The 15,097-nt window shown below is 49.7% G+C and overlaps 1 protein-coding gene across 1 annotated transcript in view; it reads right to left on the reverse strand.

Annotated features, from left to right (window-relative positions):
• Window positions 1-231: 231 nt before the first annotated feature.
• patl2 (PAT1 homolog 2) overlaps window positions 232-15,097 on the reverse strand; it is a 39,666-nt gene continuing 24,800 nt past the window's right edge. Inside the window, exons 10-17 of the mRNA XM_069884913.1 lie at window positions 9,767-9,864; window positions 9,134-9,187; window positions 7,915-8,057; window positions 7,467-7,617; window positions 7,189-7,326; window positions 6,307-6,404; window positions 5,727-5,880; window positions 232-318 (exon numbers count right to left, since the gene is read on the reverse strand). Of these exons, the coding sequence (XP_069741014.1) occupies window positions 5,727-5,880; window positions 6,307-6,404; window positions 7,189-7,326; window positions 7,467-7,617; window positions 7,915-8,057; window positions 9,134-9,187; window positions 9,767-9,864 (836 nt within the window). The 3' untranslated portion in view covers window positions 232-318. The remainder of the gene's footprint in view (window positions 319-5,726; window positions 5,881-6,306; window positions 6,405-7,188; window positions 7,327-7,466; window positions 7,618-7,914; window positions 8,058-9,133; window positions 9,188-9,766; window positions 9,865-15,097) is intronic.

The raw sequence follows: 15,097 nt of genomic DNA on the forward strand, positions 1-15,097 counted from the left end.
CCCATCCCCTCCATGCCCCCCTACACCCACGTACCAAGAGGACGGAGTTAGAGAGAAGAACAAGCAGAGGGTGCAGAGAATCAGTCCTTTATTGTCGTGAGGTGCATGCTCAGACAAACAGCTCCCCCCATCCCCCACTTCACCTCCCACCCTCTCCTCCTCATTCACCTATCCCTCCTCCCAGTCCCAGCACCTCAACGGCCTCACTTCCCAGGAAGCTCCTCCCACCTGTCCCCAAATCACAGGGTGCCCTGCTCGAGAGGTGAAGCTGGTCCACTTTGTAGGTCCATGTCGGAATGCGAGCCGGATACTCCAGACCTGCGGGAAGGAGAGAGAGAGATAAAGAGACTTGGAATGTCCTGCAAATGCACACCCTCACCTCCACAGATCCCTCTCTTCCTCTGTAGCCCCCTCCAGACCCCACATCCACCCTATGATCTGGATGGAACAGGCTGCTGGAGAAGGTGGTGGTTGGAATGGATACATGGATAGGATGGGTTTAATAAAGTCATCTCTCATCCTTCTTTGCACCAAAGAGACAAGTCCGAGATCTGCTATCCTTACCTCATAAGACACATTTTCCAATCCAGGCAACATCCTGGTAAATCTCCTCTGTATCCTCCCCATAGCCCCTTTTCTCCTCTGCAATGAGGAGAAACTGTGCAATTATCCTCATTGCCTGCTCAAGTCCATGTACTGCATCCTTCCACCACCCCCACCCTTCCGTGAAAGTACGCAAAGACTCTTCCAGTCCCAGCAAATCTGGCAGAAACCAACGTGGTCATATTTAAGGCACCATAGGGAACCTCCAGGAAGGTCTAGGTGTCTTCTACTGTTGATGGAGGCTAATTCATCCCCCCGCCCCTCACCACGTTGGAGCTCACCTGGCTCCATCACAATCGCATCCCCCAACAGCAGTAGCAGAGAGGCTTCAATGGGCCAGCTAGGACTGGTGAGGGAAAGAAGGGAGGAACCTCTTCTGCTGCAGGGGTGGCTTTGGGTCTCCACCTGCCTGATAACAGAACATTGAACACCAACACAGTACAGGGCCTTCAGCCCTCGGTGTTCTGTTGACCCATATATTCCTTAACAAAAAAGTACTAACCAGTTGTTCTCAACCTTTTCTTTCCACTCACATCCCACCTTAAAAAATTCCTTACCAATCACAGAGCACCGATGGCATAGGTATTACTTAAGGTGGGATGTGAGTGGAAAGAAAAAGGTTGAGAACCACTGTAACCCTTCCCAATCCCATAACCCTCTATTTTTATTTCATCCGTGTGTCTAAGAGTCTCTTAAATGCCCCTAATGATTCAGCCTCCACCACCATCTCCAGCAAGGAATTCCAGGCACCCACAACTCTCTGTGCAAAAACACTCAACTCCAATGTCTCCCCTAAACTTCCCTCCCTTCATGGCTTCTATATCTCCCAATAATGAGGTGACCAGAACGGAATACAGTATCGCAAGTGTGGTCTCACCAGAGATTTATCAAATTGCAACATGACCTCTCTACTCCTGAACTCTATCCCCCTATTAATGAAGCCCAGCATTCCATAGGCCTTCTTAACTATCCTATCAACCTGTGTGGTGACTTTTAGGGATGTATAGATTTGGACCCCATTCACCCTGTACTCAGCCTTGACCTTCCAAAATGCATCACCTCACACTTATCCAGATTGAACTCCCTCTGCCACTTTTTTGCCCAACTCTGCATCTTGGATTACTCTTGTAATCTTGGACAACCTTCAGCTCTATCCACAACTCCTCCAGCCTTTGTATCATCCGCAAACTTACTCACCCGTCCTTCCACCTCTTCATCCAGGTCATTTATAAAAAAAATCACAAAGAGCAGGGGTCCCAGAACAGATCCTTGCAGCACTCCACTAGTCACCAACCTCCAGGCAAAATACTTTCCTTCCACTACTACTCTCTACTTTCTTCCTACAAGCCAATTTTTAAATCCACAGAGCCAAGGTTCCACTGATCCCATGCCACAAGATTTTCTGGATGAGACTCTTATGGGGGACATTGTTAAAATCCACATGGACCACATTTATCGCCCAACCCTCATCAATTTCTTTTGTTATTTTCTCAAATATCTCAATTAGGCTCATAAGGCATGAACTCCCCTTCCTAAAGCCATGCTGACTAACCTTGAGTAGACTGTACTTCTCCAAATGCTCATAATTCCTGTCCTTAAGAATCCTCTCCAATAGTTTGCACACCACTGATGTAAGACTCACCGGTCTATAATTCCCAGGATTCTCCCTATTTCCTTTTTTAAACAACGGGTCTACATTTCCTATTCTCCAATCCTCTGACACATCCTGAGGCCAAAGAGGACTCTAGGATCATAGCCAATGCCCTAGCTATCTCTTCCCTCCTTTCCCACAGCAGCCGAGGATATATCACGTCCAGCCCCGGGGACTTATTAATTTTAATGTTTTTAAGAAGATTCAACATTTCCTCTTCCTTAATCTTCACATTGTTCAGCACACAGACCTGTTCTATTCCAACCTCACCCTGATCCAGGTCTTTTTCTTTTGTGAATACTGAAGCAAAGTATTCATTTAGGACCTCCACAAGCTCCTTTGCCTCCTTTATCAGCCTCACCATTCTGTTCTTCACGTATAATAGAACGCCTTTGGAATTCTCCTTAATCCTACTTGCCAAGGCCTCATGCCCCCTTTGAGCTCTTCTAAGTCCTTTCATAAGCTCCTTCCTGGCTACCTTATGAGCCTGTGGTGATATGCCATTACACCATTAGGTCACCAGGGGCCACCACCTGACAACCCTGTATATAAAGCCAATCTGAGCTCATGTTCCTCCTTCTGACTTGGGCTTGGGGAGAGGCAAGACCTAGCTATATATATCACTCTATTAAAGCCTGTATTTAACCTTCACTCTGCTTCGTGTGGTTGATGTCGGTCGCAGAGGCCTTCCTGTATCCTGCTTCCGAAATCTAATATATGCTTCCTTCTTCCTCTTAACTAATCCCCTCACCCGTTTCATCAATCACGGTTCCCTTTTCTACCATCTTTTCACTTTTCCTAGTGGGTCAAACCTATTCTGAACCCAGCACAAGTGGTCCCTAAACTTCCTCCACGTTAATTCTGTGCTTTCACCCTTGAACATCTGTTTCCAATTTACTCTCGCTAGTTCCAGCCTCATCCCATCATAGTTAGCCCTTCCCCAATTATGCACTTTCCCATTCTGTCTGCTTTTATCCTCATCCATAGCTGTGCTAAAGCTCAGTAAGTTGTGGTCACTCTCACCAAAACTTTCCCCCTCCGAGAGGTCCGCCACCTGCCCAGGTTCATACCCCAGAACCAGATCCAGTGTGGTCTCTCCTCTCGTATCGTCGGTCAGTCCACATACTGTGCCAGGAATCCTTCTTCAACACACCAGACATAAATTCAGCCCCATCTATCCCTCTTGCAGTCAGGAGGTGCCAATCAATATTAGGGAAGTTGAAAACTCCCATAACTACAACTCTGTATTTCCCACCATTCCAAAGCCCTAACCCTCAGTGTCCTGAGGACTACTTGGAGGCCTACAGACTACTCCCAGCACAGTGATAGCTCTCTTCCTAGTCTCCCTCACACCATCAGCACTGACATGCTACTTATCCATTCTGGGCAGTCCCCCGAGGCCAGTATTGTTCCCTCATACCCAGTACATCTAAGCCTCACAGAGGGGGCACATCCACTGGGGACTAAAACTAACCCCTTAGATGGCCCCTGTTCCCCAGGGCCATCCTCTGACTGGGAAGGCAGATGCTTCCTCCTCCAAAATGCAGGGGTGCGGACAGGCTTGGGACCTTCATGACAGAGGAAGCCTCAGTAGCCCTCCCTTTTGTCTGCACCCCGCGCCCCCCCGGGCCATCATTGAACCTCAGGGCAGGAAGCCTTTGAGCTGGCCCCGCGAGGAGATACTTGTTCAGGCGACTGCCTTTCTCTTGATGGATAACCTTCCTACTTCTGCCCAGCATCCCCCACTGCTGGAGCTGGGTGAAGGGTGCCAGCAATGGTGCTGACTAACCAAGCTTGTGGCAGATCAAGTAGGGCACCGCAGAAGGGTTTTGGGAGGGGGAGGGAAAGAGACAGAGAATGCAGATGGGTGCTGAGCTGCCCCTAGCCTCCTCCCCTGTCATCTGCAAGATAGCTGGTACCGGAATGAGGGATCCTTTGAAACTTGGGGTCCTACAAAACTTGGGGTTTGGAACCAAGCAGGAGTGGGTGGTCTTCAGCGCAGCAGCCCAAGAAGATGCTAACGGGGGACGTGGTCACATGGGCGATAAAAGGAAGGAGAGGGTCAGCTGATCTGCTGTGGAGGTGGGGGCAGGGGACTTCAGCAGGTCCACTGCAGAGAGCCCACCTGCAGATCCCCTCACAAAGCAGGGCTTTCCCTTCCACTACAAGGCAGCTGCAATATTCAGTATACAAGCTCCATGCAGACCTCAGCATCCATGCGTGGGTATGAGCAATGTCACCCTGAGCACTGGATACTCGCCTTAGAAGAGCCAGCTGGAGACTCCTGGAGGCCTCTGGTCTTTCAGAAAACTGCCCCAAAATTAAACCTCAAGACAGTAAAATGACATCTGGACAAAGGGCAGGATGCTCCATGTTGAGAGCTCACCCCATCTGTGAGGTGCTGCCTCTAGGCTGCCAACATCATGAAGGACCCCCATCCCCCTGGTCACACCCTCTTCTCACTGCTACTTTTGGCAAAAGCCTGAAGACCAGCACCTCTAGGTTCCAGAACAGCTTCTTTCCAACAGCTATCAAGCTCTGGAACCTCCTCTTGTTCACCAATAAGGGTCTTGTCCGCACCAGAACAAGTGACATTTTTGCATGAGGATTTCTAGGAACATTTATAATCGATCGCATGGCTCTCAATTCAATTAATTTATTATCATTGCAAGCTACCTGTTCAAGTAAGCATTTTGTGTGTTGCACAATGTCTATGACAATAAACCCATCCTCTGCCACTCGTCCCTGTTTGGAACTAGTGAGGTCTGAAGGGAACAAGGGGAAGAGAGAGAGGGCAGGAGTGTGGGACTAAGGTCGTAACGATCAGCCATAATTGTGTTGAACAGTGGAGAAGGGCTGAACGGCTTCTCCTGCTCCTATTTTCTATGATTCGTTGAAGGGAATCAGAGATGTTACTGAAGGAAATTGGGTAGAGGAATGGGTGGCAAAAGGGAAACTCTGCAAGAGCAAAGTGGCAGCTAGAATCTGTGGGCAACATCTGCTCCTGGCAACCCATCAGCTTCCCCAGTGCCTTGGATGGGTCAGCCCAGGCCTCCAATTAACTTTTACCATCTGCACAGCAGCATGTTACTCGACACCCAGGAGAGGGCCGAGGCCGGATCCTGAAGTGACACTCAAACTGTGGAAGGAACTCAGCTGGTTGATCGTCTCCAGGGTACAACCCTTCATCATGATGCAAATCATTGCTGACACTCTAACCTGGCAGTACTTGAAAAAACATGGGAGGGTGGAGGGGGAAAGCGAGGGTGGGTGGGGAGAGGAGAACCAGCCTGAGGTAGAGGGTGGGAGGGAAGGTGGTGGGGAACTAGTATGCGGTGGTGGTGAGGGGAGGAGGAACTGGCTAGTTCTAATTCAATGCCTTCCTCATGTTCAATTATAACCTTCAGTTTTGTCTGTTTCTCCCACCTTCTGTGCCAACCCTGGGAGTGATTGACAGTGTAGCGTCTGATACCTACTCGATCTTGTCCTCAAGTTTGTGGGCCGTCTGTTTGTCCACATAACGGCAGAAGAGAGCGAGAAGGTTGCTAGGGAGGTGCAGAGGCTCCGCCACACTTGATTTTGGAGTTAGTGACAGCTCCCGAGCCACGAGGAAGATGGTGTCAGTCCTTCCAGAAGAGAATTGGAGGGTTAGATGTCATGACCCAGCATTTGAGGACAACCTTGCAGCAGGGTGGAACATAAACACAAGCCCAAGGCATAACAGCCACCTGAAAGGCATCCCTAAATTTAGCAGGCCCTGGCATGGGCCTAACCTGGAGCCCAGGCCCTGGGCTGAGGATGGGCCCTGGGCCTCTCGTGGAACCCAGGGCTGAGGATGGGGTCTGGGCCTCTCGTGAAACCCAGGGCTGAGGATGGGGTCTGGGCCTCTCGTGGAACCCAGGGCCGAGGATGGGGACTGGGCCTTTCATGAAGCCCAGGCCCAAGGATGGGCTTCTATATTGCAGGTCAATGCGACAGAGGGCAAAGAAACAATGGAGCAAAGCAACCTCACAGGGACAGGCTCTGGGCCTCTGGCACCCGGGAACTCTTACCACTTCTCGAAGTCTCCGATGCACGGATCCATGGGGCATCCGAGGGACAAGAGGAGTTCACCTTGGCTCAGAAGAGCATAGAGGAAGGAGATGCTGAACTGCAAGGGGGGGGGGGGGGGGAAATAAGAGAGAAAACATTGAAGTAGAATAAGGAACATGGTGCCCAAATGAATTCAACACTGCTGCTTGCAGCTGGTAGATATCCCTCCATTATCATGAATCTTGACCGCTATAGTGTCTGCTGCCACCATGACTGGCAGCCCATACGAGACATCCACCGCTCTGTGGGCAAAACATTTGCCTGTATATCTCCCTCAAACCTCCAGTTTGTGATGCTTTTATCCTAGGGAAAAGATTGACTGTTCACCCTCCAACACCAGAGAAAACCGCCCAATCCACATCCTGGTAAATCTCTTCTGTACCCTTTCCAAAGCCTCCCCATCCTCCTGTAATTGTCCAACCAAATTTACACACTGTAATCCATGTATTTCCTATTGAGATTATTATATTGCTGTAACAATGTGCCCTTTTACACTCAGGGCCCATCCTTATGGGCCGGAACCTGGCATTTTCCACCACTATCCGACCCCCCTCTCCCCGTCTTCCCTCTAACACCCCCCTTTCCTCCCTTCAACCCCCAATCCCCTCCTCCAACATCCTCTCCACCAACATGCTCCCCTTGCCCCATGCCCTCCTCCCTCACTGCAATAATCCTTTCCCCACACCCCTCCTTCACTCAATCCACCCACTATTCCTTCTCCCTTTTCCCCTAACCCCTCACCCACTACTCCCCAACCACATCACCCCCCTCCCAACACTATTTCCCACACAGGGAGAGCTGGACAGGGGCAGAGCACAGCCAAGTGAGGGGCTGTGGCCTACCTTGTTCTGGATGATGGGCTGGAGGGAGCTTTGGGGATTAGCCCTAGCCCCTGTCAGCACCTGGAGCACAGAGATCAGCTGGGAGAAGGAGAGGCTGTGAACCACCACCATCAGTGGCTGGAAGAGAAAGCTGAGGGCCTGGGGGGAGGGGAGGGAGACAAATGTAATTTTAAAAATCCCCCAGGTTCTGCCCACTGTGGAGGCCCATCATCACCTCCTCAAAGGTCTTCCAGCCCCTCCCCCCCCCACCACACCCCACCCCATCAGAGAACTCTCACCTCATCAACATCCTCATTCCACATGGTGCGCAGGAAGGCAGCAATGGAGACCAGCACCTGGACGCACTGGGCCGGGGGTAACAGGGGTAGAAGACGAGGCAGCAGCTTCATCCCTTTCCGCACCCGCAGCATGGCCCAGAACTCGCAGCCCCTGGAGGAGGCAACATGGAAGCTGAGAGAGGGCTTCCTGTGCCAGGGGAAAGGGGGGGGGGGGTCAGACCAGGGCTGGTGGGGAGGGGACTCGGGTGATGAACCGGACATAGGGAGGCGGAGGGGTCAGACCAGGGACTGGGGGGTGCGCATCATCAGAGGGGCCAGGGAGGCGGAAGTGGGTAGACCAGGTCAGGGGGAGCATCGTCGAAGGGGTGGGGGGGGGGTCGGAGAGGGTCAGGGAGCCAGACCAGGGCAGGGGGAGGGGGGCATCATCAGAGGGGTTGGGGGCACTCACTCTCCCTGGCCCTCGGCATGGAGCAGCTCATACACATGACACAATTTGTTGTCCCTCGAAGCGCAGTAGGCAGTGTGCTTCTCCTCTGGCATGGACAGCAGGTGGCCCTCCATCTCCTCCATCTCCAGCAGCATCTGGTACATCTGCTGGGGGGTGGGCAATGGTGAGGGGAGCTTCATCGCCACAATGTTTCCCCCCCCCTTACTGTCTCAGGGAGTGGCAATGCGGGGCGCAGGGTAGGTCCCTCAGTTCCTCCACACTGTTGAGTAACCAACCATTAACCCTTGTACTTAGCCTTCTGGTTTGTCGTTCCAAAATGCATCACCTCACACTTATCCGGATTGAAATCCATCTGCCACTTCTCCACCTTTCTCTGCATCATGTCTATATCCTCTTGTAACCTTCAACAGCCTTCAGCTCCATCCACAACTCCTCCAAACTTGGTGTCATCCATAAACTTAATGACCCATTCTTCTAAATTCTTTGTCCAATTACCAAGAGCAGATGTCCCAGAAGAGATTCCTGTGGAACACCACTAGTCACCGACCTCAGGGCAGAATACATGTTCCTCTGCTTTCTACATGCAGGCCAATTTTTAAATCCACACAGCCAAGGTTCCATGGATCCCATGGCTCATGACTTTCTGAACGAGTCTCTCATAGGGTACCTGGTCAAATGCCTTACTGAAATCCATATATACCTTCATTAGCTTCTTTTGTAACCTCCTCAGGAAACTCAATTGGAAGTGTGAGGCACAACCTCCCTCTGACAAAGCCATGCTGACTACCCCTGAACAGACCATGCTTCTCCAAATGCTCATAAATCCTGTCCCTAAGAATCCTCTCCAATAGTTTGCCCACCACTGATATAAGCCTCACTGGTCTCTAATTCCCAGCATTCTCCCTATTACCTTTTTTAAACAAGGGGACCACAGTTGCAATTCTCTGATCCTCTGGCACCTCCCCTGTGGCCAATGAGGTCTCAAAGATCATTGCCAACACCCCAGCTATATCTTCCCTCTCCCCTGCCCATACTGATCCCTTCCCTTCTTGTGCAGGCCTGAAAGATGGCCTTCTACTGATCAACCCACCTTTCCTTACTATGGCCCTTGGGAGCAAGGCATCACTCCCCAGCCACACTTCAGCTATCTCCTACCGTTTGGTGGTATGTGTAGTACCATTAACTCAGTGAGTTATCTTGATGTTGGGGTCCTACACACCTTCTCAATATTGTTCAGTAGCCTTAATCGTGGTTGTCCGGAGTTGTTGGAGTCCTGGTGAAGGGGGATAAACACAAAGATTAAAACATTGCCACAAAAATTATGCTCAGAGCATTTATGAGGGACAACATAAGGAACAAAAACTGGGTCTGTCCCTGGACCCTGCCAGCAGGTGCAGGGCCTCAAAGACTCAGGTTCTAGAACTGACCTAGGCTCAGATGGAGAGGTTGCACTGCACCCATGTCCAGTGTGGAAGTACAGTCAGAAACATCTGGCTCAAGACCCTGATCAGCTTGACCCCTCTCAACAACCACCTCCTCCAGACTGACATCATCCATCTCTTTCTCCCACTGATGCTGTACCCACTGAGGTCCTCCAGCAGAATGTATTTAGCCCAAAATTCCCTGCCGATGCTTGTAATCCCCTCAGACCCCAACACCTCTCCTTATCTCTGGAACCCTATCTGGTCACTTACCACCCCCCCCCCCCATGTTTGTAACTCACTGCAGCCTCTACACCCCTCCTTATCTTTGTAACCCACTCTGGCCCCCACACCCCTTGCTATCTCTGTTATCCCCTCTGGCCCCTATCTCTAAACACCTTTGGTCTCCACAGCTGAGAGGATAGACTCACCTCCTCCAGAGTAGAGACATGAACCACATCAATGGCTCGTCGGGGGCTGTAGCAGGTTGATACGGCAACCTGGCCGAGGGAGCCCTCAATGTGGAGAACTGGGAAATTCAAAGAAAAAGGGGTCAGCAGAGAGATTTACTCTATCCGGAGACACATATACACTCAAGGTCAGACAGAGTGAAGCTCCCTCTAAACAGCCCCATCACATACTCCCAGGGTTGGACCCAGAGTGAAGCCACATTTTCATTGCTGAAAACAAAGTTGAACAGTACAGGATCACACCTGTTTCAAAAGTCTCTGAGGCTAAAGAAGGTTTTTAAATGTTTAATTTAAAAAAAATATTTAGACATACAGCACAGTAACAGACCCTTTTGGCCCACGAGCTCATGCCGGCTAATTAACCTACACCCCCAGTACATTTCAAACTGTGGGATGAAACTGGAGATGCCAGGTAAAACCCACAGACACAGGGAGAACCTACAAACTCCTTACAGATGGCGCAGGATTCGAACCCCGGTCCCAATCACTAGCACTGTAAAAGCATCGTACTAACCGCTATTCCAACCGTGCCACCCAATATCCTGGTGAGCAGGTTTGCTAGAACTGTTGGGGAGGGTTGAAGCTAGTTTGGCAAGGGCATGAGAACCAGAATGTGAGGGTAGAGAATAGTGAAGAAGGTGGAAAGGTTAATGCAGTGTGTTGTGGGTTTGTGAGGAAGAAACATCAATGAAGTCAGTTGGAAGGTTTGAAATGTGTCCATTTCAAAGCAAGGAGTATTAAGAATAAAGTGGATGAACTTAGTGTATGGATCAGTATGTGGAACTACAATGTTGTGGATGTTACAAAGACATGGCTGATGGAAGGACCAGGATTGGTTGATATAGGTACTGGGGTTTAGGTGTTTTAAAGAGATAGGTTAGGAGGTAAAGGGCAGGGGGGAAGAGAAGAGCATTATCATGGCTATAGAAAGGGAGGAGGCTGTAGAGGGAGTGTCTACTGAGTTGGTGTGGCTAGAAGTGAGCAATCGCTACTCAGAGTAGTCTATTAGGCCCTATAATAGCCCTCGGGATACCAAGGAGCAGATAAGCAGGCAGATTTTGGATGGTGCAGAAATTACATTGTTATGGGGGACTTCAACTTCCCAAATATTGACTGGCACATCTTGTCTCCAAGAGGGATAGATGGGGCAGAACTTGTCAGGTGTGTCCAGGAAGGATTCCTGACACAGTATATAGACCAGGTAACTAGAGAAGAGGCCATACTGGATCTGGTGCTGGGTAATGAACCTGGTCAGGTGACGGACCTCTCGGTGGGGAAGCATTTCGGTTCAAGTGGCCACAATTCCCGGAGGTTTAGCTAAATTTGGACAAGGATAAAAACAGACAAAATAAGGAAGTGTTTAATTGGGTAGGGCTAATTACCATGGGAAGAGGCAGGAACTAGGATGAGTAAGTTGGGAACAAATGTTCATGGGAACAAATCACAGAGTAATGTGGAGGATGTTTAAGATCCATTTGCGCAGGGTTCAGGATAGGTTTGTCCCACTGGGATAGGGAAAAAATGGTAGGAAAAGGGAACCGTGGTTGACAAGACAGGTGAGGCAGCTGGTCAAGAGGAAGAAGGAAGCATACATTAGATTTAGGAAGGAGGAAACAGAAAGGGCTCATGAGAAGTATATAGTAGCCAGGAAGAAACATAAGATAGGGCTTAGGAGAGCTGGAAGGGGGCAGGAGAAGGCCTTAGCAAGTAGGATTTAGGAGAATCCCAAGGTGTTCTATGTGTACGTGAAGAACAGAAGGATGACAAGAGTGAAGGTGGGGCCGCTAAAGGAGTAGTTTGGAAGCTCCTTAATGAATATTTTGCCTCCATATTCACCAGAGGAAAAGACCTTGATCAAAGTGAGGTCAGTGAACAGGTTTGTGTGTTGGATCATGTTGATATTAGGAAAGAGGAATTGCTGGAACTTCTTAAAAACATTAAGATTAACAAGTCTCTGGGACCAGATGTGATTTTCTTCAGGTTTTTGTGGGCAGGGAAGAGATAGCTGGGGCATTGGCAATAATCTTTGCATCCTCCTCAGCCACAGGTGAGGTGCCATCGGCAGCTCGTAGAGCTGTTAGATGATGATGGATCATCTCTCATGGACCAGGAGAAAATCCGAGACTTGGTTCTACGGAACCCTATTCTCGCTGGATGCGACCAGCAAGGACACATGTGGTGACTTGTGGGAGGGCTGAACACAGATGAACTCTCCTGGTGTTGGGGGAATTGACTGAGACCTTTCACCTGCTCTGGAAGGGGTAAGTCACCAGGACTGGATGGGCTCACGGTAGAGCACCTTGGAGTTTTGGGATGTCTTGGGGAGAACCAGGAGATGGGGGAGATGCCCCTCTCATGGTGCAGGGCTGTTATAGTCATGCTGTCAAAGAAGAGTGATCTTGATCTATTGAAAAACTGGTGTCTGGTCTCCCTTCCCTATATTGATTTAAAGGTATTTGCCCGGGCAATAGCCAATTGCCTTAGTCCCCACTGCTGGCCCAATGATCCACCCTGACCAATCCTACACTGTCAGGACAACATCCATCTGGTCCGGAACCTGGTCTAACTGTCCCAGAGGACTGGTCTGTCAGCTGCCTTTCTCTTTTGATTAGGGGTAGGTTATCCACAGGGAGGGGTATGACTGCATGTTCAGCACTCAGAGCTTTTGGACTCAGACTCCACTTTATGGCCAGGGTTTGATTGTTGTACGCTGCCACAGAGTGCCTGGTCAAGATCAATGGAACTTTGTTGGCCCCCTTGAGTTTTGGGAGAGGAGTGCGACAAGGCTGCTCCATGTCTTGCCTGCTGTACACCATCTTGGAGGTTGAAAGGTCTGGTTTTGCATGAGCCGGACATCCAAGTGGTCCTCTCGGCCTATGCCGATGATATGTTCCTGATGGTCACTCCCACTTTGACCCTTGGAGGATGCAAGATTGCTGGAAGGTTTCCTTGGCTGCTTTCTCCACCCAAATCAACTTGGGGAAAATGTTCAAGCCTTTTGGCAGGTCCTGGGAGGGTGGACCCCTGCCAGAGGAGATGAGACATTTTTAGGTGGAGCACCATGTATCTCCTCTACCCCAAAGTCAACCTGAGTCTCATAATGAAGAGACTTGGCCAGCAAACTGGCAGGAGCTGGAGGCAAAAGTTGTTGCCTGGCTGAGACACTGCTCTGGTCTGTTTAGAGTGCTTTCCTACATGGGCAGAGCCCTGGTTATCAACAAACTTCACTTTACATTAAGATACAAACTTTACTTTCAGTCACGTTCTTTGAAAACATTTAACCATTGCTGCATCTGTAAGTTCCTTCCCCTCCACGGAGCCGTCCGGGAGACGAACAATTACATTATAGATAATTAATTCCCTCTCCCCCAAGTTTATAGATAAAGTCTCTGACCGGGGAAATTTTTACTTAGCAGGGATAAGGAGACACTTTAAGAGAGTCACCCCAACGGTAAGTGGCATTGACCAGCTCTTCATCCTGGGCGATGCCATGTCCGCTTCACGCAACTTTATTCAAACAGGGGTTTTACTGTAATTGTACTGTTTAGCTGTAATGAATAAAAACATTTAAAAAAGGGTTGGACATAGAGTGAAGCTCCCTCTACACCAGCCATTCTCAATGGGGTGGGGAGGGGGGGAAACCATGACATTCAGCCCCCCCTTGGGGGCCACAGCATATTTAAGGGTGGGCTACAGAACAGAATCATAAAATATTTTTTGCAGTTGGTCAGGGAGTACAGAAAGAATCAACTAAAGCAAATTAAATGGGTGGCGGTGTTAGTGTAGCGGTTAACGCAGTGCTGTTACAGCGCCAGAGATCTGGACCAGGGTTCGAATCCTGTCCTGCCTGTAAGGAATTTGTACATTCTCCCCATGTCAGTGTGGGTTTTCCCTGGGGGCACCGGTTTCCTCCCACCATTTGAAATGTCAATTGGGTGTAATTGACCAGCAAACGCTCATGCACCGAAAGGGCCTGTTACCGTGCTCTATGTGCGCATTTAAAAACTTTAAATTTAAATTAAAAATTTAAACCACTGTTCACAGGGAAGGGGGCCCATAAACTTTAAGCAGTCCTAAGGGTGGGGCATAGCCAAAAAAAAAGGGTGAGAATGGCTTCCAGGGTCAGAGTGAAGCTTTTTCTTTCCACTTACATACCACTTTCAGTAAGCTCTGTGATTAGGAAGGCATTGCTTAAGGTGGTCTGTAAGTGGGAAGGGAAGGTTGAGAATCACTGCTCTAGACCCAATTGTTACTGAAATATTTTGCTTGAGAAAAACTGTCATTGGCCCATTTGCTTTGGAGTTATGAAATGGTGCACATAATGAGTCAATGAGGTACGATTAAAACAGTAGTTTTCAAATTTTTTCTTTCCACCCATCTACCACCTTAAACAATCCCTTACTAATCACTGAGCACCTATGGCATAGGGATTACTTAAAGTGGTGTGAGTGGAAAGAAAAAGGTTGAGAACTACTGACCGTCCCATCACACGCTCCCTGGGTCAGAGTGAAGCTCCTTCTACACTGTCTCATCACACACTCCTGGGGTCACACACAGAGTGAAGTTCCCTCTGCACAGTCCTATCACACACTTCTGGGATCAGAGGGAAGCTCCTTCTACACAGTCCCATCACACACTCCTGGGTCAGAATGAAGCTCCCTCTACACCATCCTATCACACACTCCTGGGGTCAGAATGAATCTCCTTCTCATCAGGAGGGACCTTTACCTAGTCCAGATAGGGCAATTTTCTGAAAGACCAGAGTTCTCTAGGAGTGTCCAGCTGGCTCTTCAGAGACGAGTAGCCAGTGCGTGAGGTGACATGGCTCACAGTCATTTGTGGATGCTGAGGTCTGCACGGAACTTATGTACTGAATATTGCAGCTGCCTTATGGGGGGTGGGAAAGCCTTGCCTTGTAAAAGGATCTGTGGGTGGGATCTCTGCAGAGATCCCCACAGTAAGTTGGCTGACCCATTTCCTGTTGTTCATCCACCATGAAACACCCTAGTTGTTTCTTCTGGGGCTGAAACTGTGCAGACCACCCATTGCATCTCAAGATACTCGGTCCTACAGCCCAGCAGCAAAGGGTCCCAACTGTAGGTATCTTGATCGAAGACTCCTCCCCCATTATATCAAGGATTCGGGGGGGGGGTCCCCATTGGAAGTCTCCTAATGGGGGAACCAGAGGGATGGTCCCCACAAGGTTTCTCGAAGGGGACCAGGGGTCCCTACTGGGGATCTCTCGATAGTAATGTTGGGGACTGTGGGGCAGGGGAGTGTGGGGAAGTGTCC

Source organism: Narcine bancroftii, chromosome 6 (genome assembly GCF_036971445.1).
Source record: "Narcine bancroftii isolate sNarBan1 chromosome 6, sNarBan1.hap1, whole genome shotgun sequence".
Taxonomy (NCBI): Eukaryota; Metazoa; Chordata; class Chondrichthyes; order Torpediniformes; family Narcinidae; genus Narcine; species Narcine bancroftii.